General features: G+C 54.3%; 9 protein-coding genes across 9 annotated transcripts in view; 4 read left to right on the forward strand and 5 right to left on the reverse strand.

The window, feature by feature from the left end:
- Positions 1-389: 389 nt before the first annotated feature.
- Positions 390-8387, forward strand: PHYSODRAFT_285197 (phosphatidylinositol 3 and 4-kinase-like protein; the record flags this gene model as incomplete). Its single annotated transcript, XM_009523334.1, has 1 exon — positions 390-8387. The coding sequence occupies one exon, from the start codon at positions 390-392 to the stop codon at positions 8385-8387; it is 7998 nt and encodes a 2665-aa protein (XP_009521629.1).
- Positions 8388-8587: 200 nt separating this feature from the next.
- On the forward strand, positions 8588-11161 carry PHYSODRAFT_480607 (hypothetical protein; the record flags this gene model as incomplete). Its single annotated transcript, XM_009523335.1, has 2 exons — positions 8588-9100; positions 9209-11161. The coding sequence occupies 2 exons, from the start codon at positions 8588-8590 to the stop codon at positions 11159-11161; spliced, it is 2466 nt and encodes an 821-aa protein (XP_009521630.1).
- Positions 11162-11208: 47 nt separating this feature from the next.
- On the reverse strand, positions 11209-12320 carry PHYSODRAFT_555928 (hypothetical protein; the record flags this gene model as incomplete). The annotated part of the gene is made up of 2 exons (XM_009523336.1): positions 11209-11502; positions 11538-12320. 2 exons carry the CDS (start codon positions 12318-12320, stop codon positions 11272-11274), a joined length of 1014 nt encoding a protein of 337 aa, XP_009521631.1. The 3' UTR covers positions 11209-11271.
- An 800-nt stretch (positions 12321-13120) lies between these two features.
- Positions 13121-14477, forward strand: PHYSODRAFT_487122 (hypothetical protein; the record flags this gene model as incomplete). Its single annotated transcript, XM_009523337.1, has 5 exons — positions 13121-13162; positions 13263-13406; positions 13479-13550; positions 13628-14290; positions 14364-14477. 5 exons carry the CDS (start codon positions 13121-13123, stop codon positions 14475-14477), a joined length of 1035 nt encoding a protein of 344 aa, XP_009521632.1.
- A 289-nt stretch (positions 14478-14766) lies between these two features.
- PHYSODRAFT_481292 (hypothetical protein) lies at positions 14767-16619 on the forward strand (the record flags this gene model as incomplete). Its single annotated transcript, XM_009523338.1, has 5 exons — positions 14767-14906; positions 14985-15223; positions 15316-15611; positions 15679-15999; positions 16068-16619. 5 exons carry the CDS (start codon positions 14767-14769, stop codon positions 16617-16619), a joined length of 1548 nt encoding a protein of 515 aa, XP_009521633.1.
- Positions 16620-16734: 115 nt separating this feature from the next.
- Positions 16735-20403, reverse strand: PHYSODRAFT_479288 (hypothetical protein; the record flags this gene model as incomplete). Its single annotated transcript, XM_009523339.1, has 10 exons — positions 16735-17452; positions 17528-17825; positions 17901-18101; positions 18201-18469; positions 18552-18775; positions 18852-19582; positions 19644-19791; positions 19873-19998; positions 20077-20253; positions 20323-20403. 10 exons carry the CDS (start codon positions 20401-20403, stop codon positions 16735-16737), a joined length of 2973 nt encoding a protein of 990 aa, XP_009521634.1.
- A 3225-nt stretch (positions 20404-23628) lies between these two features.
- Positions 23629-24633, reverse strand: PHYSODRAFT_327261 (hypothetical protein; the record flags this gene model as incomplete). The annotated part of the gene is made up of 1 exon (XM_009523340.1): positions 23629-24633. The coding sequence occupies one exon, from the start codon at positions 24631-24633 to the stop codon at positions 23629-23631; it is 1005 nt and encodes a 334-aa protein (XP_009521635.1).
- Positions 24634-25926: 1293 nt separating this feature from the next.
- Positions 25927-26661, reverse strand: PHYSODRAFT_258670 (hypothetical protein; the record flags this gene model as incomplete). Its single annotated transcript, XM_009523341.1, has 1 exon — positions 25927-26661. One exon carries the CDS (start codon positions 26659-26661, stop codon positions 25927-25929), a length of 735 nt encoding a protein of 244 aa, XP_009521636.1.
- A 354-nt stretch (positions 26662-27015) lies between these two features.
- PHYSODRAFT_297663 (hypothetical protein) overlaps positions 27016-27145 on the reverse strand; it is a gene marked incomplete at both ends in the record, with an annotated part of 670 nt that continues 540 nt past the window's right edge. The window contains one exon of the mRNA XM_009523342.1: positions 27016-27108. Within this exon, the coding sequence (XP_009521637.1) occupies positions 27016-27108 (93 nt within the window). The remainder of the gene's footprint in view (positions 27109-27145) is intronic.

Genomic DNA, 27145 nt, shown 5'->3' on the forward strand with positions numbered 1-27145 from the left:
GCAGACCAAGCGCCACCGCCGCTGCTACAACTGCAAGAAGGACGACCACCACTCCAAGGACTGCCCGCAGCCGTGTCGTTACTGTAAGCAGCTAGGCCACTTCAGCGCCAACTGCACCATGAAGCAGGCAGCCTACGAGCGCGAGATGAAGTTCCAGCAGACGCCGCGGACGAAGGCTCTGTAGCCTTTTGTTCATGTAGCCATGTTGGAATCATAGTAAACTCTCAGTGCCCGATTTGACTTGAACTTTGTATGCGAGATTTGCGCTCCCCCCTCAAACACAACTATACGCATTTTGCGAACGTACCGCGAAGGCAGGAGACTGAGTGAAGGCAGGCAGGCACGTAGTCACGTAGGCAGGTGGCGGGACGCAGGCAGACCCAAGAGCCATGGCCGAGAGCTTCACACGCTTCCTGCCGGGGCTGCGCAGCAGCAACAGCAGCGTGCGGCACCGCGCGGCGCAGAGCTTGCGGCTGTACATCGAGTCCGAGTCGCGCGATCTGTCGCACGGACTCTACATGAAGTGGGTCACGGACATCAGCGCGCGCCTCATGCTGCTGTGCAATTCGAACGAGAGCGCGGACCGCATGGGCGGCATCGCCGCCATGGACGAGCTCGTGGAGCTCTTCATCGCCGAGCGCAACGACCAGACCATCATCGAGTTCGCGCACTCGCTCACCAAAGTCTTCGAGAAGATCCCGAGCGCCGACCCGCCCATGCTGCGCGTCGCGGCCAAGGCGCTGGGCCACATCGTGTCCACAGGCGGCACCAGCCTCATCGAGTTCGTGGAGGACTACCACGTCAAGCCGGCGCTCGAGTGGCTCAAGAACGAGACGTTCCACGTCCGCAGACACGCCGCCGTCATGATTCTGAAGGAGCTGTCCATCAACGCGCCCTCCACGTCCTTCAGATACATGGACAAGTACTTCGACTTCATCTGGAGCGCCTTCTGGGACTCGAAGCTCGTGGTGCGCGTGAGTGCGAGCGAGTCGCTGCAGACGTGCTTCATGCTCATCCAGCAGCGCGAGTCCAACCGCAAGACGTCGTGGTACAACCGTGCGCTGGATGAAGCGGAAAGCGCCTTCAAGCGCAACAGCTCGGACGCCACGCACGGCGCGCTGCTCATCCTGAACGAGTTGCTGCGGAACACGGGGGACTTCATGCACTCGCACTACCCGCGGGCGTGCCGACTCGTGTTCAGCCACCAGGATCACAAGAGCGCCACTGTGCGCTCGGCTGTGATCAGTCTTTTCCCGCGGCTGGCGAAGTTTAACACCTCGGTGTTTGTGGAGAAGTATTATCGCCCGTGTATGAACCACTTGCTGGAAGTGCTTTTCTCGGCTACGACGACAACGCGCCCGGACGCTCTGCTTTCGATTGGAAAGCTTTCGCTGGCAATTGGACCGCTGATGGCTAGGGACGAACAGGCATTGATGGCGATTATGAACGGTATTAAAGGTGGACTGCAGGTGCGCAGGAAAGATTTCGACACCCACCGAGAGGCACTCGCGTGTCTACGCATGCTAGCGGAGACGGTGGGGCCCGCGCTTATCAGAGTTGACTTGGAGTCTATGGTCGGGCCGCTTTTTCAAAATGATCTGGATACCTCACTGGTGGAGACGCTGACGACTATCGTGAAGAAAATCCCGCCGATGAAACCAATTATTCAGCAGAAGTTGTTCGAAAGATTGAGCTCGATTTTGCGCTCGAGCCAAAAGGACATCACTGGGTCTGCTACGACGCCAACCAGTAGGAAGCTCAAAACCGCCTCGATCTCAGTGACAAGTGGAATGCTGTCCAACCTGTTCTACTCCGCCACGGGATCTAAGGCCAATGGAGCGTCAGAAAATGGGGCCCCGTCTGCAGAGGTCTCGCCCGCAATCGCGATGCAGGCGCTCGCATTGGAGACGCTGGCTAACTTCGACTTCCAGGGCAACAGACTCATCCCGATTATGTCGTTTGTTCACGAAACAGTAGTGAAGTTCCTCGACCACGAGGTTGCAACGATCCGTAAGAGTGCGGCACTTACGTGTTGTAAGCTTCTTCTGCCACCAGGCGAAGATCGCGGTGGGAGCACGGCGATGACTTCGGAAGATTTTGCTCGACCTGTTACGTCAGTGCTGGAACGGTTACTGACAGTGGGTATCGCTGATACTGAAGCAAGTATTCGTCTGCGGGTTTTGGCTTCGCTGGATTCACGTTTTGACCCGCTCCTCGCTCTCAACGACAACTTGCGGTGCCTTTTTATTGCTTTGAATGATGAAGTCTTCAGCATCAGGCAAACGGCAATGAGTACGCTTGGACGACTCACGCACCACAACCCATCAACTGTATTGCCATCGCTTCGGCAAACATTAGTACAACTTTTGGCTGAGTTGGAATTCAGTGGAGACTCTCGTGGTAAGGAAGAAGGTGCGCTTTTGATCGGCTGTCTGCTTCGGTCAGCATCACAGCTTGCCCAGCCGTACGTCCTTCCGATTCTCCGCGTTTTGATGAAAAATCTGCGAGAAGACTCAGAGCGCCGTAGCCACAGTCGAAGCACAGTCAGTGTCAGCAAGGCCATATTGGCAACTTTGGGAGACTTGGCAGAGGTGGGAGCCCAAGAACTGACGCCGTACCTCGGACAACTGTTGCCAGACGTTATTGATGAGATGCGCGACTCAAGCAACCCTCAGATTTTGCAAGTTGCAATTAAAACGCTCGGTCAGTTGGTATCATCGACTGGATATGTGGTGCTGCCGTATCACGAGTATCCGGAGCTGCTGGACTTGCTGTGCCAAGCTCTGCAGAAGTCAGGTGACGCTTTCGAATCTTTGCGGATTGAAGCAGGACGTACGCTTGGTGTCTTGGGTGCGTTGGACCCGTATAATCTCCGTTTGTTCCACCTGCAGAAGCAAGGCAAACTTACAGACGCGAAGAAAAAAGAGTTTCGCTCGAGTGCCTTGGCCCTTGGTGCTGGTGGGGTATTTAGCCTGATGGCTAGCAATGCGGCTAACCCTGCAGAAAAACTGACGAATGGATTTGGTTCCGCATCAAACACGAATGGAGCTGTCATTGGAATTCGAATTGGTAATGGATATGGCGGGCTTGGAGTTCTCGATGGAAGCGGTGAAGAAGATGCTCAGCAGCTTGGAGAATCACTCCTGTTGACACCCGCGCGAAAGGTTGCGAAAAATGACAAGCAAACAAGCGGTAAGCTGACCAACATTATTCTGGAAGTTCCGCCCGACGATTTACTGCCGTCAATGATCCCCGATTCGACGCAGTATTTCCCGACGGTTGCGATCAATGCGTTGATCCGTATTCTGCTCGAACCTCGCAACTCGGTTCATTACCAGGGTACATTTATGGCTATCATGTACATTTGCAAAAGTCAGAGGAAGCGTATGGGGCAGCACCTGGACAAAATTATTCCAGCCTTCCTGTACGCTTTGGAGAAGGTAAACCGTTCGCTACGCAAGTTCCTTTTCGAACAGCTATGCGACTTGGTGCAGATTGTGGAAGAGCAGATCCAGCCACATTTGGATCAGGTAGCACTGCTTTCTATCGTTCACGGCTATTGGGATGAGCATCTGGAGGAGGTTCTCAATCTGGTCAAGAAGCTGGCAAACTCTCTTGGTGAAAATTTCCGAGTGTACTTACCTGATCTCGTCCCTCAAATGCTACGAGTAATTCGCACAGAGCGCGACAATCCGGCAAGGCCGCGGACGCTATTGGTGTTGAAAACTGCTGTATCTCTCGGGCGACTGCTTGATGGATATCTTCACTTGATCATCCCAGCCCTCGTAGCGCTGATCCAGAGCGATGCTGACATTAACGCCAGGAAACAAGGTCTCGGGTCGCTCGGGTCGCTCGTGAAAAAGCTTAACGTGAGCGTATACGCCTCGAAAATCATTCACATGCTGGCTCGTGTGATTTCATCGCAGCCGGAGATGGTCTACCTCGCAATGGACTGCCTCTGCTGTATGGTTTACACGATGGGCGATGACTACGCGATCTTCGTCCCTGTCATTAGCCAGGTTCTGGGCCGCCATACATCGCGTTCGAATGATATTTTTGATCGGTATGACTTGCTCGTATCGAAGATTTTGAAGTACCAACCGCTCCCCGTGGCTTCGTGGGCAACAGACCCTCTGAAATCGCGTATCGATGCATCGAGTGATCACAAGGACTCGGGTTCTTCTGCCCAAGATGAAACCAAGAGTTTGCCGTGCGACCAGAAAAACTTGATGAAGGCCTGGGAAGCGTCACAACGATCTACAAAGGAGGACTGGAACGAATGGATTCTGGCATTTTCTGTTGAACTGCTCCGTGAGTCTCCATCGCCTGTTCTACGCGCCTGTAAGGAGCTCGCGTCGGTGTACCAGCCTCTAGCGCGAGAGCTCTTTAACGCCTCATTCGTGAGCGTGTGGTCACATCTATCGTCTTCTACTCAGGACAACTTGATTCGCTCTCTGGAGTCTGCTTTCCAATCGCCGCACCTCCCGTCTGAAATTTTGCAGACGCTGCTGAACCTGGCTGAGTTTATGGAGCACGATGACCAACCCCTCCCGATTGATATTCGATTGCTCGGATCTTTGGCCGACAAGTGTCACTCTTTCGCGAAGGCTCTTCACTACAAGGAGCTTGAGTTCAACACTAACCCAAGTACTGATGGTATTCAAGCGCTTATCAGTATCAACTCGAAACTGAACCAACCGGAGGCCGCACGAGGCATCCTGAAGTACGCGTTGGAAAAGTTGCCAGGCATTGAAGTCAAGGCTTCGTGGCACGAAAAGCTACTGCGGTGGGATGATGCGTTGGCAACACACGATCGTGTACTCCTAGAAGACCCGAACAACGTCGAGGCCATCTTCGGCAAAATGCGGTGTCTGTGGGCCATTGGCGAGTGGCGCAAGCTTAATGATCACGTACAGGAGACCTGGTCCAAAATCTATGGCGAAGGACAAGACTTGAACGGTGAGCAGGAGGATGGCGAAAAGCTGTTGGATGTTCCCCCGGCACTGAAAAAGGAGCTGTGTAGTAGTGGTGCGCGTGTTGCATTTTCGTTGCAGAATTGGGACTCGATCCCGAAGTTCATCAACTCGGACATGGATGCTACTGAGTCGCATCTTTTCAAGGCCGTCGTGACTATTCGTCGTATGGAGCTGGACGAGGCTATGAGCTCTATAGCCGATTGTCGGAAAGAGATGGACCCGACGTTGCGTTCTCTTGTAAGTGAGAGCTACGCTCGCGCGTATCTTCCGGCTGTCGTAAATCTGCAGATGCTCACTGAGCTGGAGGAAATTGTCGCCTATCTGAAGACTTTTGCCTACAAGAACAATGGGGAGTTGATGCTGTTGTCCGTTCCTGCATCATCGTCGTCAACGTCGACGACGACGTCGCGTCGTAAGCAGAGTATCAGTAGCCTCAACTTTGTGTCAGCATCGCCATCGACGTCATATGGACATGAGAAGCAAGTGGCACTAAAAAAGTTGCAGACAATTTGGACAAGGCGTATGCTGGGCGTGGAGCGCAACATTGAGGTGTGGCAGAACCTCATGCTGGTGCGATCTCTTGTGTTCGACCCGAGAGAAGACGTGGATATTTGGCTGAAGTATGCCCGCCTGTGTCTCAAATCGGGTCATGTCAACCTTGCTGCAAGCGCACTGTTGCGTGTTGGTGCACAACCGTTTATCCGAAGTGTGGAACGAGATCCTTACGCGCCGATCCCGATCAATCTAGGCGGTAATGCTGGAGCAAGCCAGGGCTTTGCGAATGGATTGTTGAGTCTAGCGGACAGTGCGGCTCAGGACCCACGTGTGGCGTTCAGTTACTTGAGGCACTTGTGGGCTGAGAACCGCGAGGATGTGGCTCTGAAGCAGATGGATTACTTCATCGAGGCGCTCGAGCAACACGGAGATCCAACAAACGAGGATATGCGCAAGTTGCGTGTGCAGGTGTACATTCAACTGGGTGAATGGCAGATGTCGCTAGCAGAACCACACAAGCAGGCTGATGGTGCATTCGACCACGTGCTGGAGTGTCTCGAGACAGCAACTAAGCTGGATCCGACCAATGATCGGGCTTGGCATGAGTGGGCACTCATGAATTTCCGAGCGCTGGAAGCTATTGTAAAGGACCCAAGTCAAGGAGACTCGAAGCGATATGCGGTTCGAGCCATCCAGGGATTCTTCCGCTCTATCTCGTTTGGCCACACGAGCTATGACGTGACGAAAGACGTGTTGCGTTTGCTGACGCTTTGGTTTGCGTATGGCAGTCGTAGTGACGTGCATATGGCGATGATCGAAGGCTTCCAGGAGGCGTCTGTTGATACGTGGTTGGATGTGATCCCGCAGCTTATTGCGCGTATTGATACGCCCAATCTGAAGACAAGCGAGCTTCTTCACGATCTGCTATCTCGAATTGGACAAGCACACCCTCAGGCGCTAATTTACCCGATCACGGTGGCCTCGAAGGCACTAAACCCGACGCGAAAGCAAGCTGCTGAAGGAATTCTTGCTGCCGTCCGGCGACACAGTTCTCAGCTGGTGTATGAGGCTGACATGGTGTCTCGTGAACTCATCCGTGTGGCTATCCTATGGAATGAGCTCTGGCACGGTGCTCTGGAAGAAGCGTCCAAGCACTTCTTCAACAATCGTGATGTGACTGCCATGATTGCTGAGTTAGCACCACTCCACGAACTAATGTCTAAAATCGGTACAGAGGAGGCACCAACGCTGCGCGAGGTGGCATTCTACCAGGCGTTTGCTCGGGATCTTCAATATGCCAAGGAATGGACCAATGTGTACGAGCGTACTAAGAGTCTTGACGATCTGAATCAAGCCTGGGACATCTATTACAACGTATTCTCGAAGATCCGGAAGCAATTGGCGAACCTTTCGACGCTTGAGCTGGCCAACGTTGGACCGAAGTTGCTGTCAGTGCGCAACCTCTCGCTCGCAGTACCCGGCACATACAAGGCTGGCGCCCCGATCGTTCGTATTCAGACGTTCGACACGAAGGTGACGGTGCTAACGTCAAAGCAGCGACCCCGCAGGGTGTCGATCAATGGCAGTGACGGGAAAGCCTATCCTTTCCTGCTTAAGGGCCACGAGGATTTACGTCAGGACGAGCGTGTGATGCAGCTCTTTGGTGTCATCAACACGCTGCTCGCGAACGACAGCGACACCAGCAAGCGCAACCTCGCGATCGAGCGGTATTCGGTACTCCCGCTGTCGCATACCAGTGGTCTCATTGGTTGGGTGCCTAATTGTGATACATTGCACCAGCTCATCCGCGACTACCGTGAGGCCCGCAAGATTCAGCTGAATGTGGAGCACCGCCTTATGGTGCAAATGGCGCCGGACTACGACAAGCTACCGCTTATGCAGAAGGTTGAGGCTTTCAAGTATGCGCTAGGCGAGACCACCGGTCAGGATCTGTATCGTGTGTTGTGGTTGAAGAGCCAAGACTCGGAAGTATGGCTGGACCGCCGCCGGAACTTCACCCGATCGCTGGCTGTCATGTCGATGGCTGGCTACATTCTTGGTCTAGGCGATCGTCACCCGAGCAACCTCATGCTGGATCGTGTATCGGGTAAACTGGTGCACATCGACTTCGGCGATTGTTTCGAGGTAGCAATGGAGCGTGACAAGTACCCCGAGAAGATCCCGTTCCGCCTTACGCGCATGCTCACGCAGGCGATGGAGGTCAGCGGTATTGAAGGCAACTTCCGGTACACGTGCGAGGCTTCAATGCGAGTGCTTCGTGACAACCGCGACTCGCTCATGGCCGTGCTGGAGGCATTCGTGTACGACCCGCTGATCAACTGGCGCTTACTCAAGAAAGACACACTACCTTCTCATGCCCAGCCTGAAGAAGACGGTGGTGCTGGACGCGGAGGAGAAGGAGGCGCTGGTGACGGTGCTGATGGCAACGGCGACAGGAACTCTGGACGCGCTGGGCACGAAGACGGAGATGATGGCCACGATGCTGACGGAGAAGGAGACGCAACGAACGCTGAAGAGGACAAGTTGGGAGAAGGCAGCATGAAGAGCTCAACGTCGTCCGCCCCTGTGACCCCAAGAAGGCGACGACACTCGTCTTCCGAGGCGGCAATGCTGGGCTACAACATGGACATCCTGGACCCGGCGCTGGCGCGGAACTCGATCTCGGAGGCGCAGCGCGACAACTTCGGCACGTCGTTCGTGGCGACCGAGCACCCGCAGCTGAACGAGAAGGCGCTGAGCGTCGTGGACCGCGTCAAAAAGAAGCTGGCGGGCCGTGATTTCGACGACGGCAGCAAGGTCCTCTTGGTGGACGCGCAGGTCGACCGACTGATCCACCAGGCCACGTCGCACGAGAACCTGTGCCAGCTCTACTACGGCTGGTGTCCGTTCTGGTAGATAGTTGAAGTTGTCTCCCTATGTTCCTAACACGATTTGATTTCAATAGACAGTTCTTAACAGCACGACGTTGCATAACGCCGCTGGACGGATAATAACGTCTTCAAATTGGGCGCTCAAACTGTCCAGGTTTGATTGGCGCGCCACTCACGTCCCTTGACTCGCACAGCAACTATTGTACTGTAACCCCGGGCTAGACGATGGCGGTGGCAGGCAAGGGCAAGAAGCGCAAGGCCGCGCCCGGCGGGGCCGGCGGCAACACCCGCAACAAGCAGAGCAAGGCCCAGAATGGGCGCAAGGGCTCGTCCGGCGCCGCGTCCAAGCACAAGAAGGGCGGCAAGAAGCCGCAGCCGACCGCGCGCCGCCCCGAGCAGGAGGAGGAGGACGACGACGTGGAGATCGACGAGGAGGACGTGGCCTTCTACGAGGGCAACGCCGCCTTTACGTCCTTCCTGGCCAACATGGACGCCAAGGCGCTGAAGAGCAAGCCGTTGCACCCCAAGGGCGACAAGAAGCCGACGCCCAAGCCGGTCAAGGAGCAGCAGAAGGACGACAAGGACGAGGACATGCCGCTGGAGAAGCTGGAGGCGCGGCCCCGCAAGGCGGCGTGGACCACGGACAAGCAGGAGGTGCTGAAGGACAAGCTGCCCGTCAAGTTCATGGACGGCAGCGTCCGTGCCAACAAGCTGCTGACGGAGGAGGCGCCCAAGGCTGTGGAGGAAAAGAAGGAGGAGGACGAAGAAGAAGAGGAAGAAGAAGAAGAAGAGGAGGAGCAGGGAGAGGAGATGGACTCGGACGTGTCAGACATGGAGTTTGAAGAGATCCAGGACGAGTCGACGTCGGCGCCGATGGAGGAGACCCCGGAGCCTCAGCTGTCAGCCGTTGACCTGAAGCGCCAGCGTGCACTTCGTCTTGCAACCAAGAAGGTGGAGATCGCGCAGCTTTGTGAGGGCATTCTGGAGAACCCGGAGGAGTCCTTTAAGAAGAACAAGGAGCACCCGCAGCAGCTGAGCAAGATTCAGCAGCTCCAGGAGCTGTGCCGCGACCCGGACGCGACGGTGCAGCGTCTGAGTCTGATGTCGCAGCTGTCGGTGTTCCTAGACATCCTGCCTGACTACCGCATCCGTGTTCAGAACAACGACATCAGCGCGGAGGAGAAGGGCAAGCAGAACCACGGCCGCCCCATGAAGAAGAAGGTGCAGCAGATGCACGACTACGAGGCGATGCTGCTCAACAACTACCAAAAGTTCCTCAAGTACTGCGCTGAGCTGGTGACGACGGGGCTCAAGGGCAAGCGCCCGGAGCAGATGCCGACCATGACTGCGCGTGAACGCCGTGATGTGCTTTTGGCGGAGACTGGCGTCCGTTGCTTGGCTCAGCTGCTGGAGAAGAAGTATGCGTTCAACTTCCACTTGAACCTTGTGATCGCATTGGTGCCGATGGCAGACTCGCATTTTCCGGCTGTCCGTGAACAGGCTTGCGCGTCGTTCGAGACCGTCTTCAAGAGCGACAAGACGTGTGCTTGTTCGTATGAAATCGTCCAGCAGATCTCGAGTTACGTGAAGCAGAAGCAGCACCGTGTGCAGCCTTTCATCATCCGCACGCTGCTGGTTATGCCGCTTGAAGTTACCATGGAGCAGGGTGAGGCGGCGCGCAAGAAAGCGAAGTCGGACCGCAAGAAGCGCCGTCGTCAGCAGGCCGAGGGCGACACTATTGCTGCTGGTCTGAAGGAGGCTGAAGCCGTTGTGGATCGTGCTGAGCGCGAGAAGACCCAGGCTGACATCTTGCACGAGCTGGTGCTCATTTACTTCCGTATCCTGAAGCAAGCCACCTACTCGCAGGCGTTGCCAGCCGTGCTTGAGGGCCTGGCGAAGTATTCCTTCCTAATCAATCTGGACATCATGATCGACTTGCTCAAGGTGCTCAAGGTTGTGCTACGTGAAGAGGATGTCTTGCCACTCCCGGCAGCGCTGCAAGCTGTGCTTACGGGACTCCGCGCCCTGCAGGGGCCTGGCGGACAGGAGCTCATGGTCGACGAAAAGGAGTTCGTCGACATTCTGTACCGCTTGCTGCACCGGTTTGCCGACGGCGAGGCGGGCTCGGACTCGTCGTGCTTCCCGACGCTGCTGCAGTGCGTGGAGACCGTCTTCCTCCGCCGGAAGGAGATTGTGGTGGAGCGTGTGGCGTCTTTCGTGAAGCGTTTGCTGCTTGTGGCGCAGCACCTGCCGCCGCACCAGGCGCTAGCCATTCTGTCGCTATTGCGCGCACTGTTCCACCGCTACTCGAAGTTGCAGCAGCTCCTCGAGTCGGACGTGGATCGCGTGGCTTCGGGCGAATACCGTGCTGACATCGACGACCCTGACTTTGCTAACCCGTTCTCAAGCGCGTGCTGGGAGTTGGCGCTGCTGACGCACCATGCTCACCCGAAGCTTGCTAGCTACGCGCTGGGCACTGCTAAGATGGAGACGACGCTGCCGAATGAGCACGCCCGCGCTATCATGGACGCGTTCGACCCCTATGCTGACGCCACCTTCACCTTCAAGTCCAAGGTGCCGGTCCCGCCGAGCAACCCGCTGCACAAGAAGATTGCCAGCGAGAACAACAAGAACAGCAAGAAGACCCGCCAACGTCGCGCGCGCCAGTTTTTCGTGCGCGACCCGCTGGCGAACTTGGACGAGCAGTACCGCAAGCAGAACGCCTCGCCCTTCTTCCAGAAGTGCCTTGAGCTTGACGAGCAGACCACTGACGACAAGTCGCTAGTGTTCAAGAAGTAGCTGGACCAAACAATAGATGCACATAACCTCACGGAACTTTTCACAAGAAAAAAACAGCTTAGATATTTTCATGCACAGACTCGTTGTGCTCCTAGTACGGGCTGTCGTATCTACGATTGGCGGCGTTGGGGTTGTAAGGTGCGTTCGAGTTCATGCTGTAGTGGTTGCTGTTGGTCGCTGCCTCGCTGTTCTGCGAATAACCTGCATTCTGCTGACCTCCGTACTGGTACATCGGGGCGGGCGCAGGGGGCAGCGGCTTCTCCAGTCGAGCAGCGCGCACATTCTTCCAGAGCACGCCAGTCATGGCGAGCACGATACCAGCGGCGATGACGCAGATGATGCTGGCCACCATGATCACGTTGGTCCACTTCTCCACAAGCTCGTAAAACACGCTGCGGCACTCCATGAACGGCGCGCTGGTGGACATATCGTCAGCGGCCGTGGCATTCAGCAGGAAGCCGCCGCACCAGATCTGGTTGGCGCTCGTGCGCGGGCAAGACGCCTCTGTCCAGTCCAGCACGACCGAGTACTCGTCGTACTCGGCAACGAGGTCGCACACGGCGCAGATGTCGCTGATGGCAGCGAGCGTGACCGTCGAGCAGACGTTGGTGAAGTTGGTCGTCGAGTCCGAGAAGTAGCCCGCGAGCGAAACGTTGAACATCTCCAGCACCGTGTTCACCGTCGCGTCCTGGCAGTAGTAGGGCACCTGCGCGTAGCAGTAGAGCTCGTTGAAGTTGGTGCCCAGCGACGCCTCCTTGTCCGTCGCCGGGTAGTCCTGGCTGCTCCAGTCTTCGGCCTTGGAGTTGGCCATGTGTGCGCCGATGGCCACCACCACGAACAGCGCGGCGGTGAGCACCAGCACGATGGCGTAGACGGTCAGCAGCAGCTTCTGCTGCAGCAGCGCGCCGAAACAGCCGAGCGCTGAGAGCGCGATGACCACGGCGCCCACCACGAGCGTGAAGATGAGCGTGGACGTGCCGATCCACTCGTAGTCGCCCTGGAAGACGTCCAGCCAGCCGGAGCTCTTGACGCGGTGGCTGAAGTACACCAGCAGGCAGCCGGCCACCATGAACGCCATGTTGAGCAGCAAGAGCAGCACCTTGGCCACGTTGCCCAGTCCTCCCACGTAGGCCATGCCGGCCGCGCCTCGTTCCTCCATGATGGCGATGCCGCCTGTGCGAATGTTTCCGGTCGTTGCGACTCGGCGAGTGCTCGCGCCGCGCAGTCGGCGAGCGAGCGACCGAGCGATGAGGGGAGGGGAGGGGGAAAGCGGTCTCTGGTAGACGCACAGACAGAGAGGCAGAGAACGCGCGAACGAGAGAGAGAGAGATCTCCCGTATCGTAGCGGAGCTGCTGGCTTCCTCGGTCTCACCTGGCCCCTACCGTTTGGTCGTGGCCTGATACAGAAATGAGCGAATGGAAGCGCAGTCCGACATGGCAAGAGCGCGGTTAGGGTAGTCGTGTGCGAGCCTTTGTGGGTCGAGATGGCAGCAGCTCAGCAGATGGCCGACGCGCTACGCTGCGGATGGAAAGCCGGCGCTGAGAAATGAGAAAGTCGAAAGTCTCGACGTGCGTGCCCAAGCGGCAGCGGCAAGAAGGGGGCTGCGATCCGATGGGATCAATTGGCGATAAAATGCTCGAGGTTCTTAGTCACTTCTGTTTACGAAGGTCAATTCTGTTTCGGAGGTATATCTCATGTGCACCACACCATAAAAGCAAAAAAATAATTTCGCCGTCGAATTTCGCTCTCTTTGGCCTAGCAGCACCATGAATGACCTGCCCATGGTGCGTCGAGAGTCGGCTGCCCCGAAGCCTCTCGCAGCGGTATCTGCTCATCACTAGCCTCTTCTCCTCCATGCACAGGACCTCCTTCACGGCGACTGGGCGTGCCAGCGCGAGATCGACCTGCTCAAGCGCACGCAGGCCGCGCACCAGCAGCTCACCCAGCGGCTGCAGGCCATGACGCGCGAGCTGCGCGGCGAACGCTTCTACCCGACGCAGGTGCGTGCAGCTGCAGCTGCAGCTGCAGCATAACATACTACTGAGTAGAATCCTCTACCTGCTACTACATGTGGCTCACGAACGAATGCGCTGGTGGCAGACGGAGACGAAGCAGCTGCGTGTGCGCGTGTATCACACGTACGTGCCGCCAGTGGAAGCCTCCGAGGACACGCAGGCGACGCCCGGACGGTGGACGCTGCGGATTGAAGGTGTCGACGCGTCGGCTGGAGAGCCTACGGTCGTGGTGCGTGGCTGCGCCTTAGGGTGCTCCCTATTGATGCAAATACTGACGGTTAAGGCTGTGTAAATGCTGCAGAAATTCTCGAGTTACTTCCGGAAGGCGTCGATCGAGTTGGATCCGCATCTGTACTCGGACCACGTTGTCGAGGTGAGTATTTGTCGGTCTCAAGTGTTTTGTAGCTGTGGATATTGATCCGTGCGGGGGTATTTGCAACCATCTCGCAGTGGACGAGTTTTCAGAAGGCCAGTCACGAGGTGGACGGGCTCGAGGTGTCCCGTAATGGCAGCATGGCGCACACGGTCAAGATTAAGCTGCTGGCAGCGCAAACGCCCGAGAGGTTCTCGATCTCGCCCGAGCTGGAAGCAGCGATTGGTCAGTACCTGGGTCCTGCCAAAGCCTACACCAAGCAAGACATCGTGCTGGCGATGTGGGAGTACATCAAGTTACGCAACCTCATCAAGGAGGACGACTGCCGGGTGGTTGTGTGCGAGGACAGACTCGTGCAGGTGCTTAACTGCATTTCTCTGCCTTTCACGTCCATCGTGGTAGCGCTCAAGCAGCACCTCACCCCGATCAGTGCCATCGATCTCGAGTACACGCTAAGCCTCTCGACAGCGTGCGAGTCCGAGCTGCTGGACGAGAAGTTCTTCGATGTGTCTGTTGCGGCGACGTCGGATCTGGATAGGACGCGGGCTCGTGCGCTGAAGGAGTGTGAGGAACTGCAGCAGGACCAGAAAAAAGAGCTTGCGTTGCTACAGGCTCAAGAGTTGGATATCCTTGAGCGCTTGCAGACGTACACCAGGAAGAAAAACTGGATGGCGCAGTTCGCGCACGATCCTTGCGGGTTTATGGCCGACGTCAAGAAGTCGCAATTGGCAGACGAGCAGGTACATACATTTCGTGATCAAACTTTTTGTCCGATAATTCTTCTAACGTGTATGTATGGATGACTATGCGCAGATTCTAGCGGCGGAGACTGAGCTGGATGAATTCAATGTTCCTCATCCCCAACAGTTCACGCAGCCCTGGGTTCGCGAGGTGGTAGGCGAGCTACTCACACGTCCAACTAACTGACTGAGCGTGGTATCCATAACGGATGCAGTATATCAATAGCATGCCTGACCTTTTGAAGACTGTATGGTGTCCGTCGTGCGTTGCAAAAGACTGAAAGCTCCCAAAACCAGCCGAACGGAAACGTACCAGTACAGCAGTATTGTGCTCTCAGCACAACTGCTCCGCCACCCTCAACTTCCTCCTGCTTCAAGACGTCCAGCCAAGTTGCCGGGTATCGGTGGCTCGTGTCGGCGCGCTCCCCATTCAATACGACTGCACCAGCTTCGTGCATTAGTTGCCGCAGATATTAATGCAGCAGCCTGGTACCCGCCTACGTTGCGACCCGACGGATTATGCAAAGCGACAGCAAGAAAAGAAGGAACGAGCAAAAGAACTTCGTGAACAGCGGCAGCGCGGTGTTTTTTCCGACGAGCATACCTTTTCTCCTAAGTATGGAGCCTCGCTTTAGGCCTGCTGCGGGGATATTTGCTTATGTGCGAGTTGTGGTGCATTGCTATTTCTCAACAGAGTGAACACGAGGGCTCGTAACCCGCCGCCACCAGGATCACGAGAAGAACTGGACCAAGGCTCTGCATCCGACAGCATGGCCTACCGTAACCCCGGTCACAACAACAACAACAACCACCACGACATGGACGACCCAACAAGTTACGAGAACGATGCTCTCGACAATTTGTCGCGCAGATACCCAAAGAAGGCCCCTCAGCAGCAGATGTCGTCGCTAAATGTGACGCCGCTCGAGCCAGGTATGCTAGTAGTTTGTTTTGTCTTCTAGTACCCACCGAGGGCCGATGGGCTTAATGTGTTGCGGTTCTAATGGACACTGGGATTGACTCAGAGCATGACACGTTGTTCCGAGAAGTAAAGCGCGCGACAGGACGAGAAATCGAAGATCTCCCCATCAAGAAGACGTTGGGGCCACCTCGGTCTGGAAATCACACTGGCCCATGCCTACGGAATTCAAGCTGCGGGTGCCCGAAATGCGGTGGTGGTGGTGGTCCCGCCTCGACTACTACAGGCAACAGTTTTGTCGATGACGCACCCATCCGTCGAAGGGAGCCAAGATCTGTACCGTCAACGGATTCGTATCGTGAGAACAACGCACGTACCATGGCGGCACCGAATGAAATGGGGGTATGTGCTTCAGGTTGTATTTACACGTATTGGCTTGGCTCTCATCATTTTCCATTTGGTGGTGTAGAACTCGCTGATGCTTCTCAAGTCCAAGATGTCTCGCCGAAAGGCTAGGAGCGCACCCACGAATCAAGCCTCGCTTTTTGTAGAGAAAAACACCCCCAGCGCTGTTGTTCACTCTGCGCGACTTCCATCTTCAACAACGATGTCCCGTGATACACCAACTCCGCGGCAGCCGGTTGCACCACGTCGTGCTCCAGCTCAAGCAGCAGCTCCAACACCGCCACCAAGACGAAAATCACCGCTGCACAATGTTGATGAAAATTCTACCGACGACACTCGCTATCCTGCTCCCATCAGTACCGGGTTCAACCTTTCTGAACAATTGGTAAGAACACGGATCAGAGTGTTGTTCCTGTTGATTTAGATCGATTATTAACGCTGTTGGCATTGCAGGATGAGTACGGAGATGGCGCAGAAGTGATGGAGCAGTGCCACAACTGCAACCGGAAGTTCAACGTCGTGTCGTTCGAAAAGCACCAGAAGATTTGCGAGAAGGTGTTTTCAGGACAGCGCAAAGTATTCAACATGGCGGCGAAGCGTCTGGAGGGGACTGAGGCCGAGAAGCTCGCGAGGGAGGCCAAGGGTAAAGCTTCAGGCAGTGGGTCCCGAAAAGCGCCATTATCTGCAACGGAGCAACCAATTAAGGCTAAAAGCGCAGCCGACTGGAAGCAGAAGAGCGAAATGTTCCGCAATGCCATGAAGGCTAGTCGCGACGTAACCAAGGCATTGAAGGAGGGGAAAGAATTGCCGCCCGTGATGCCATCGGCGCCCGACCCAAGCCTTATCCAGTGCGAGTATTGCAGTCGGCGCTTCAACGAGAAGGCAGCTGAGCGTCATATTAACTTTTGCCGGGAAAAGTCCCAGCGCGACAACATCAAGGCATCGTCGAAAAGAGCGCCAGCAGCTAAGCCCGGGTCTCGAGCTGCAGCGATGCGGAAAAGATAGACAGGATAGCTACACTGCCCCTCCTTTCTTCATCAATTACGTCATTTTTAACACCGAAATCCCAAGTTGGCCATTTATTTTACGGTCATGATAGCTTCTTCATGAAGTCGCGTATTCATCCGAGCACGAAAAGTCGATCCTTCGAGTGCATTACAGTTGTCCGACTGGGGCAAGTGTAGACAAATGGAAGTAAATTCTCCAACTCGCAGTGGGTATGCCGCAACACGCCGATAATCAACATCTCCCTCGAAATGAAGTCCAGAAACACATCAATGAAAAATCCACCGACGAATTCGTCCTCGAGTTCCACGTCAAAAAGTCTGCGGTGGGGGCCTTCGGTAGAACTGCCCGAATTTGGAACTCCATGTGAACTTTTGCCCGTGCTCGTTGCACCACTTCCGTTTGCCAGAACTTCGATCACATCGGTGATGTAGGGGTTGTAAAATGCCTGGCACACAATTCGGTTCAAGAGACTGGATAGGAAGATGTTACCTCCAGCAAATGATGGAGTTAGCGATGGGAACTCGTCTTGGACGGCTTCATCGCATGGGCGACAGAGCTTTGCGTTGCATGCGTAGTGCAAGACAGACAACGTATTCGTCACTTGAACTGTTGACGAGGGGCTCGAACCAGCAGGTTTTCCTTCATCTGCTTGCGAATCGTGGTGCTGATGCTCTGTGTCAACTACATCAGACTTTTCGCGAAAGATACCAGGATCTAAGCCAGGAAAGCGGCCAAGTGCTCTTAGCTTCGCACTTTCCCGCGGGATACCCTGTTCCAGTTCACGCTTGAACGATATTCGAGTTGGAGAGGCTTTTGAGTCACTTTCCAGTCTGCTGCTGTGTTGACGCCGGAATCGAGGTGAAATGCTTCTGGACAGCCCTTGTTTCGTTATCTCAACAGCCAACAGCGAGCAAACAACGCCGAAGTCGGCCATTCGCTCGTCATCTGTCCAGGCGTTTTGACCACTAAGCCCGAATTCAGACACTTGGTAGGTCGATGAGAGTTCATCGCTTTCTTCTGATATACTTTTGTCGAGCGGTAATATCACCAATTGTTGGGCCCTCGTAGCCTCCACTCGAACTAGATCATTGGTCCGAGCTGGACTCCCCACCACAACCAGCACATTGCGAAGTAAATCCGCACTGCTTTCTTCTGCTGCGATCATTAAATCTTTTGCTGTCGGTTTGTACGCCATCAGGAAAACTATCTTCACACACTCGGCGGATTGATCGCGTTCGCTGCCAAATATCTTGCATTTATACTCGCGTCGGGCGTAACGTCGGAGAAATGTGCCGATCGATACTGCATCCGACAAGCTTCTCGAGCAAATAACGTAGTGGCCTGACCGCCCCTTTACATGAGATCGGAGGTGGTCTCTCTCAAATACTGCTTCAATCTTTATTTCGTCTTTGGACAGGATGGCTGCCTGTAGCGAGCTGCCATTCGAAGGTGAGTTTACTACCGAAGGCATCGATAGGGCTCGGTTGAACCGAATCGGAAGTGGTTTCTTCATCGGCTCGCCAGAGGATGAAGCGGCCGGTCGTCCACCGCTGCTGACCGGGGTATCGTGTATTGTACTCTCCACAGGTTCTTCCCATCGGTTTCGCTCTGTCTGCTCGGACAAATTCAATTGAAGATTTCGAACTGAAGCTGACCGAGTAGTAGGCTGAAAACGATGGCGTGGTGATCGCCTCCGCCACAACGTGTCTGACGAAACGCGCACTGAAGCAGTGAGCAAACTCGATGAGGCTCTGAGATCTCCTTCTGACTCCCCCTCCCAATATCCATACGTGCCAACGATACGTATAACGTCGGATGCTGTTCTAGCAATGATGAAGCCAATATCGCTGCCACATTTCATTTCACAAGCAAGGCGAATATGAGATAACGGGGGTTCAAATGCTCCTATGTGCACACAGCAATACGTACCCTTCCCGGATAGCCGTTCGAAATGGAGCCAGCTGGACACCAGCAGCGTGCGTTCCTTCAGAAGATAGATTACCGAGATCTTCACAAGCTTTTTGGCTGAGAACCGAGATAAGTAGTGCCCCATACTTTTCGTAAATATGACGAGCTACCACTCCAAATTTGCGGTGACCGAAGCGAGATGAGAATATGATTGGGAAAACTTGATACGTCAACCCATCCAAGTACTGTTTAAACAAGGAACGAATGCCGTTAGTTACGACAGCAAATGCTAACACTAAGTCGCCGGTTGTTCACACGTACCTCGTGAATCCACGCCTTACCCCACGTCCGCCACTTGGCGTATTGACCCAAATGATACGAGCGAATTAGGTTAAGTATGAGAGTGCTGGATCCAGGGCACACAGCTGCGCGGGCTAACAGCATATCTTTCAGCTCAGACGTCTTCGTGGCGTTTGCACCAAGTAAGACGGACGACATCTCGTACTCGTATACCCTCGAGAGTAGCTGCACATAGATATCCACGTGCTTTCCGCAACTATCAGCGTAATTTCGGATTGAGACTGCGTGTAGAATCGTTGCGGCGTCTTGCTGCGCAGGCTCGTGTCGGTTGTTGGCTAAGAAAAACACTGCCGTTGCTGAGGCCATCTTCACTCGACACTGATCTCGCTCCTTCATCAAACTTCCCCTCAGATAGCTAGTCCGTCGCCGGTACTTTTGTTTTTCGAGGATACAAAGCAGCTCTGAGGATGGGGGGTCGTCACTCATAAACACCACATCTAAATGAATCGAACCGCGACTCGGGTGATAAAACTCTTGAAGAAACTCCAGGACGGAGCTAGCCGAAATATTGTACCCGGAGACAATGACGTGCCCCGACGACTTCACAACAACTTCTTTATCCCACGGGTTGCTTTGCTTCGCCAGAACATTCAGTTTGTTCACCTCGGCCGGGATAATCGTGAAAATTCCAATGATCATGACAATCACGAAGACATGGCCCAACAAAGTGCGTGGTGTGATATCGCCATATCCTAAGTAAAGAGAAATAATCATCAGAGTAACACAGATTCGATGGTCACATGAACTTCTTACCTATTGTCGACACGGTCACTAGGACAAAATATAGCGAGTCGTGGAACTCCAGTTTTTCGCCTTCTCCGTATTGCTCGGATTCCAGTGCTTGATATATCCCTGCTGCGCATAGAATGACAGCGATCGTCGACAGAATGAAGACACCAAGCTGTGCAACACCGATCCCATGTAAGTAAATAAGTTCAACCCCGATCAATATCCTGTCTGGTATTGCTACAGACTAACGTACCTCGTATTCGAAGCCATGCTTCTTGAATTTAATATAGTGAGCCAACCGCAACACGCGCAGAACCCGAAAAATGCGAAGCACGCGAAACACGAACATCAAGTCTGAACGGCTCGCTGGGTCAATGAACTGCAAGGAATCACTCAAGAAAAAACACAATCAATACAGAATGAAACATTTAAATTTCATACCCAAGCTGACACGCACCACTATCAGTGACGGGATAATCGTGACGAGGTCGATCATGCCTTGCGCGGAGAAAACGAATTTCCACGGCTCAGCTGCAATAAACATGTGCAGGCCAAAGTCGAAGATGAAGAATGCTGTGACAATCATCTCCACTGCAGTGCGCGAGTCCGAGTAATAAATGCTCTGCTCATAGAGCTGCACAATTGTTTGTCAGAGGCAACAGGAGGAAAGGCTGTAACCCCATAGATATCCGATTGCACGTACCTCAGCGATGTACGCGAAGAAGATGAGCATACTCAGTGCGAAGTTGATGAGCTCGAGAGCCAAGCCAAAGGGCCCCAGCATGGAGACGTGTACCCGCTCTTGGAGAGTCGGTACGTACACGTGAGCAACAGACCGGCCCGCCTCCATGCCCTTGTCAGGACTGAAGCCGTCACTGCCTCGACTGCTGATTCTTGCCTCAAATTTGGGCATACTCTCGTCTGCACACAGTCCAACCACTCACAATGAACACTGCTTCTGTTTCCTTCGATATGTGCCAGTATTCATACATTTATTCGGACTGTCTTCCACTCGAATGGCCTCTTCCTGTTCACGTTCGGCCTACACACCGTAAATCAGCCCCGGGCCCCGCCACAAAGCATCCAGCCACCCGATCTTAGCACGCACCACGTCCATCGCTTCCACTCGCGCCTGCACCGCGCTTTCTCGTTCGGGTGTCGTCATCTCCAAATACTCGGGCATCTTGGTCCTGCACGCTGTTGCGACGCTTCGCGCGCTTCAACATGATCATCACTCTTCATTATGTACAGGACATCAAGTGCTTCGCAAAGGCAAGGTGCAGGCTGGTTTAGTTTTTTTGCTTATTCATTCAACGCAAGCGCAACTTGCTTTCAAGTTGAGCGTATGCATCGAGGTTATTTGGTGTTATAGTGGTGTGATGGATCATGGTGCGGTGACAACCACTAGCTACCATTGACGCCGTCAGTGGGTGATGGCGAGACCGTTAGAATTACACTGGTGCCGATGAACGGCGTGAGTTGTAAATGTCTTCCGCAACCTGCAAAAAGTCTTCCCAGTTGTCTTGGCGAGGCCGTAGGAAGAACCGCAGGTAATCCGCAATAAAAGTCCATAATAACCACAACTGAATCGAATCCCCCGGAAGTTCGTGGCAGATTGTTCACAAAAGCCACGTTGATATCCAACCAGTGGTCATCAGAACCTGAGAATGCCCCCCGCGTCGAATTGGTGTTTTGCCACGCTCCGCAAAATTCCGTACAGCTTTGCACCGATCGCGGCCCGAATTCACATTTGATTCGCGAAGGGTTCGGCAAAGTATCTCCACCCGTGCATTCTGATGATAGTCGATCATTCGCAGCATCTGGAAGCTTTCAAAAGTATCGAATCGTTTGATATCCATTCGATTTGCAGGCAGAAATGCTGTGGTCGTAAAAGCTTGAGTCGCAGGTAGGTTTTGAACTATCCCAACCAGAGCCTGCGCGATAGTTATCACGGATCCAGTCACAGGAGCGGGTAGTAGTGACGGTTGCAGGTAAAGATATCATTCCACCATTACAGTCGTACGGGAGTAGTGGGTTTTCTGGATTTGGTGACTTCCATTCAAACTCGATCTGACGTACACTGCTGCCATCTTCGCAGCCGGTGACACGAGTGACGACGTGCTCCTCAAACGTGCATAATGGAAGCCGGTCAATCCACTCGGTCCAAACCTCGTAGTTATCCTTTATCCAGTTGCAAGCAGCACGAAAGTAGGGTTCTTCTTGTACTGAGTCGCTCGTGGCATTGCTGTACTCACTTAGAAGGTCATGGATGTCCAAGTCTGAAAGAGTGAATCTGGCAAACAACGAGCCGATAGGCAAATCTTCGACAATGGAGGCGGCAAATTTCAAAAGTGGTAGACTCGGATAATCCACATTCACGGGATCGTCAGTCTTTTGGCCGTAGCCATGCTCACCAAACTAGCCAGCTTCACACGTTCTGGATCGGTTCTCGGCAAGAACACACGCTCGAAATGCCCCCCGTGAGTTACATGAAAAATATCAGGCTCATAATGATAAAATAACACTGGTTCACCACTCGCAGGTGCATCTGATGCGTATTGATTGACGCCTTGATATCCAATGAAGCAAAAGTAGACCGGGATGTCAAGGTTGGAGAGGACAGCCTGGAAGTACCCTCGATCAAAATTTGGATACATCATCGCCACGACCAAACACTCTTTTCCTGCATTTTCCCTCTGGGCGCACGCCTCCGTTTTCTGGCAATTGTCTTGGCAGCCCATCGTACCATCCGGGCAGATATTTTCAGCTGGAGGATAGTACTTGGAGTTAGCCTTGAAAGGGCTCACACTGAGCGCATCAATTAGAGCTTCGCTTGTCTTGTAGCTCCTCCAGAAATCCGGAAAGTAGGGCGGATTCGAATTAATGCCTTCCTCCAGTAAGTTACGTGAGACATAGAGACCCGAGGTTCTGTGATACCCCACTCCTCCAACGCTGTAACTCTCGTTAAGGTAGGTCCGCAAGCTTGCCATCGTGGTTGAAGTCCAGACTTCAGTGTTAAAGTGGGTAGGCGTACACACTCCCGATTTCACTGATGACATGCGCTCTGTGATCCGCGAGCTCGACCCACCTACGCTAAGGGACACTTTGTAGCCAACCTGCGCGTACAAGCCATAAGTTACATTTATGCGTTGCGATAGCAATGACTTATGGTGCGCGTACCACTTCTTCTGCCAGAATCGCCAAAACCATCGTGGATAGCGCGTGTGTATCCCAGCCGCTCATATCCAAGACAAGAGTGCCTGCCACCTCGCCTTGAGTTGAACCTTAATCGTCTTGGTCGGCGCCATAGAAAACAGTTCCCGATTCCATACAATTGTCCGAAAACGCCATTTCTGAAGCTGTACGCGGATCATCAACCTTGTGATTATTCGCAAAGTGTTAGTTTTGCTGCATCACATCTTTTTCAAGTACTTGGAAGCAAGTATTACCGTGTACCGTGGATGTTTGAGTGCTGGTTGCAAGAACGGGTGGATGGGGTGGGTGCCCATTGGAGTCACGATCTTGGTTCGAGACCCCGAGCTCCTGTTCCATTCTTTCTACCCAAGTCGCGTCGAGGCAAGTGCCCAAGAAGCGGTTGGGTCCGAGTGGATAAGCCTTGGCAACATCCACGAATCATCGAGCAACCAGGAGCACCAGCACAAGCGGTGCCGGTGCTTGGAATATGCGTATACCAGGCATGATCGCGCCGTCAGATTTTCCCCAAGTGACCTCTTGTGTGTGTCCTTCCCCGTGGGTCACACCACGACCTTTTGCGTTCTGCAGGGACTCGAGCGAGACAATACCAACCGCACGTTGGCTAGCAGATCCAGTTAACACCGTAGGAAAGTTTTTTTTTCCTTACAGTAAAAACAACTTACCATCAACGCCGTCGAAAACGGCCGACAGTAGAGCAAAATAAATGTGCTAAGTTTGAGTGCTTAGTTGTAGAGCTGGAGCAGCGCGACAGTTTTCAAAAGCTGACAATGTATCCTTCACGACGAAGGTTCACCTACGCCCACTTGCCGATGAGCGCCATCAGACCGGCACCGAGCCACAGACAAACGTACAGCGTGAACCGCTGCCACGTCGGACGCGACAGGAACTGGCCGTTCGTGGTCATGTTGTACGTCAGCAGCTCCACCAGACCCGTGTACAGCAGAATGCCGCCCGCCACGCAGTCGAGGATGCCCTGCACCCACAGCGCCGTCGTCGACGAGTCCGAGTACGTGCTGCGGATGGCGATGCCGATCACCTGGCCCACCGGGGTCGTCACGGCGAACGCAAAGTTCACCATAAACAGCTTCCCCTTGCTCTCCAGGGAGCTCAGAGCCGACGTGCCGATGGCGATACCCTCGAAGAACTGGTGGAAGCACAGCGCGGCCAGCAGCGTCTTGAACTCGGAGCCAGTGGTCACTCCCAGGTCGAGGCCGATGATGACCGAGTGGAAGATGACACCGGCCTCGAAGATGAGCGTGGCGATCTTGCGGCGGATCTTGGAGTCGTGCGCGGCCTGGGTCAGGGACTTATCGTGGTACGGGTGCTCGGCGGGGCGGGGGGTCACAGCACCTTCGGGAGTGAGAACTGCCTCATGGATAACCACCTCTCCGTGGGCATGGCCGTGCCCGTGGAGCATCGATCCCTGCGCGCCGAAGAACACCGAGCTCTCGCACTCGATGAAGTGCATCAGCACCAACGTGATCAGCACGAACGCCAGACCCAGACTCTCGTAGTTCTCCACAATCGAGCCGAGACACTCGCTCTTGAGCTTTTCGACGCCCTCGTTGACCATGTGGATCAGACCCGTGGCGATAACCACACCGTACGCGAACGCGCTGATGGCCTCCATGATGACCGAGTTGGCCTTGCACTGCGGGATCTTCTGCGAGATGATGGGGATCATGGTGCCGGCCGCGGACACGACGAAGATGATGAAGATGGCGCCAATGTGGAGGCCCATGTCATAGTCGTTCTCGTCAAGCGAGACGCAGCCGCAGCAGGTTTCTTCGTCGGCCATGGCTCTGGACTGAAATGTATTTGCTGAAGTTGGTGGGATTCAAATTCAAAAGTGAGTACCAGGATGAACTTCAGCGTGTTAAGAACGCATCTACAGTACATGTATCGACTGGCTTCCGGGCATTGCGTTCCCCCGCCGTCGGCGAACTGTACGGGCTCAGCCGCCGCCGGACAAGTTGGTGCTGAGACGGCGCTGGGATCCCAATTGTGTACATATTGTATTCGTATTGGCTTACATAATCGAATGGACGTGAGATTTGACTTCGATGCACTTCTGCATGTACATGGATTCATCACCAAGTTGCTTCACCTGTCATTGGAAACTGCATGGTTGAAATCACTATAATTTGTAAGTACTGCTGGCTCAAGCAAGAACAATTGGATACATGTTCCAAGGAAACTGAATGGTTTCGTCTAAATTGTACTGAAGCATATAGCAACATGGCCGTCGGCATGTACGGTACAGGTGAACGCACCCCCTGTGGAAACTGTACCATATCCGACGGCGACATGGTCGTAATTATCACGTGTCGTTGAAAAAGTTCCCGGCACAGTATACACTACCGAAATTCCTCGTGCTCGCAGCATACAATCGATTCAAGAAGGCGGTACACTAGATGTGCGTTTGAAGAGGTGAGTCTCGTAACTTAAAAAGTCTACCATCATAATGGCATTCTTGAACGCGGATAAGTTCTGCATGTACTTTGGAGCGATTTTTTTCTAGTAGAACCTAACATGTTTGCGATTACCATACTCGACCTCCAAGAAGATACCTACTGTCCGAAATCAACACCTGCATATATACCAAGGGTCCTGTGTCCAATTCTCCTCCAGGACCCAAGACTTGGAGTTTTAACCCGGCCAGTCTCGAATGCTCCCCTCCGTATCGTAGCACTTGAAGATCAAGTTGATCTCCTCCACCTGCTCCTAGTCTTCCCTCTCTTTTCATTTATTCAAATTCACTATTGTTGCTGTTACCCGACGACCTGTGTACTCTGCCGGAGCAAGTGCTCCGGGTAGCCTATACTGTGCTGGAAAGAAAGCAGCGCTTGGGGGAATCAGTCGCAATATCTGATGGAAATGACACAGCTTTGCAAGACGCTGCGATCGGCATACGACGGAGTGATCGCTGTCAAGTACGCTAACGAAGCGAACATCATGCAAAGACTTAACCTCCCGATGTCGATTCAGTGGTATGCAAAAATTATCCTGCTGCAACCAACACGCACGTGATCTGTACGTTAAATCTATCGATGATCATCGTCGTTTGGCTCCTTGTTTGTGATGTACGTGGTTAAGCCTCCTTCTTTGCCACCACTGTCGAGTGCTCGTCCGTGATCGGAGCACCTTTTTGACGCTGGTGTTTCTTGTCATGGTCTGCCACAGGCGCGCTGGACACGAGCTTGCGCGCAATCATGTAGAACCAAACGTACTGCAGCACGAAGAACGGCGAGCACCCCAGCACGTACAGCGGTTGGCACTGGGAGGTCACCCGCGGGATGATGTAGACCGTGTTGAACACCACGCGCGACAGGAAGAAGGAGCTGGCGAACAAGGCTCCGGCCACCTTACTGTCCGTGAGCCTGAACCAGTTATAAAAGCCCGTGCTCACCTCGTTCGTCTGCATCCAGACGTAAGCGTTGCCGAAGGACGCGTCGCACACGGTGGCCTCGTTAACGAAGAGCACCACGCCCCAGTACAAGCCAAAGATGTGGTGGGCGTAGTCCATGAGCCTCGACTGCCTCAGCGCCAACAGGTTGCGCAGTCCGTCCGCGTGCACCATCGCCGCCAGGTCCACGAGGAAGTAGGAGAGTGAGACCGCCACCGAGATGGTCGTGTCCAGCCCGTAGTAGAGCGTGACCGTCGATGTCAGCGTCGACACGACGCCGTGCGCCGCGTTGAGCGTGATGATGTGGTTGCGTCCGCGCGCGCCCGCCGGCACGGTGTTCAGGATGAGCGTCCACAGCGCGGCCCAGCACGCGACGGCCAGCGCCAGGTCCGGCACGCGCGATTCCGCCACCTCCGCCATCTTGGGATCCGCTCGAAATGATTTCCCGCTTCGATGTTCGATGCTGATGGGGCGCGCTTCCCTACGCAGACCAAAAGATCGCGAGCGAGGCGAGTACCGATGATGTACCGCTTTGGCGGAGGAGGAGCGTGCCTCGCGCCAACGAGGAAGAGAATGCGACGAGCCTGCTCCGCTTCAATATGTAGACGAATGCGTTGAAAACATGAGTATCATATTAAATTGTTGTTAAACAGAGTCACGAGCGCTCAAAGGCGGTCTGTACGATAGGAATAATGATCCACTGCCTGCTGAGCGCGACAGTCACTAAATACCTCATTCATCCTTAGGTTCGTTCACTTGACAGCGGATGCACACTTAGGCCCACTTGCCGATGAGCGCCATCAGACCGGCACCGAGCCACAGACAAACGTACAGCGTGAACCGCTGCCACGTCGGACGCGACAGGAACTGGCCGTTCGTGGTCATGTTGTACGTCAGCAGCTCC

This window comes from Phytophthora sojae (assembly GCF_000149755.1).
Source record: "Phytophthora sojae unplaced genomic scaffold PHYSOscaffold_2, whole genome shotgun sequence".
Classification (NCBI taxonomy): domain Eukaryota; phylum Oomycota; class Peronosporomycetes; order Peronosporales; family Peronosporaceae; genus Phytophthora; species Phytophthora sojae.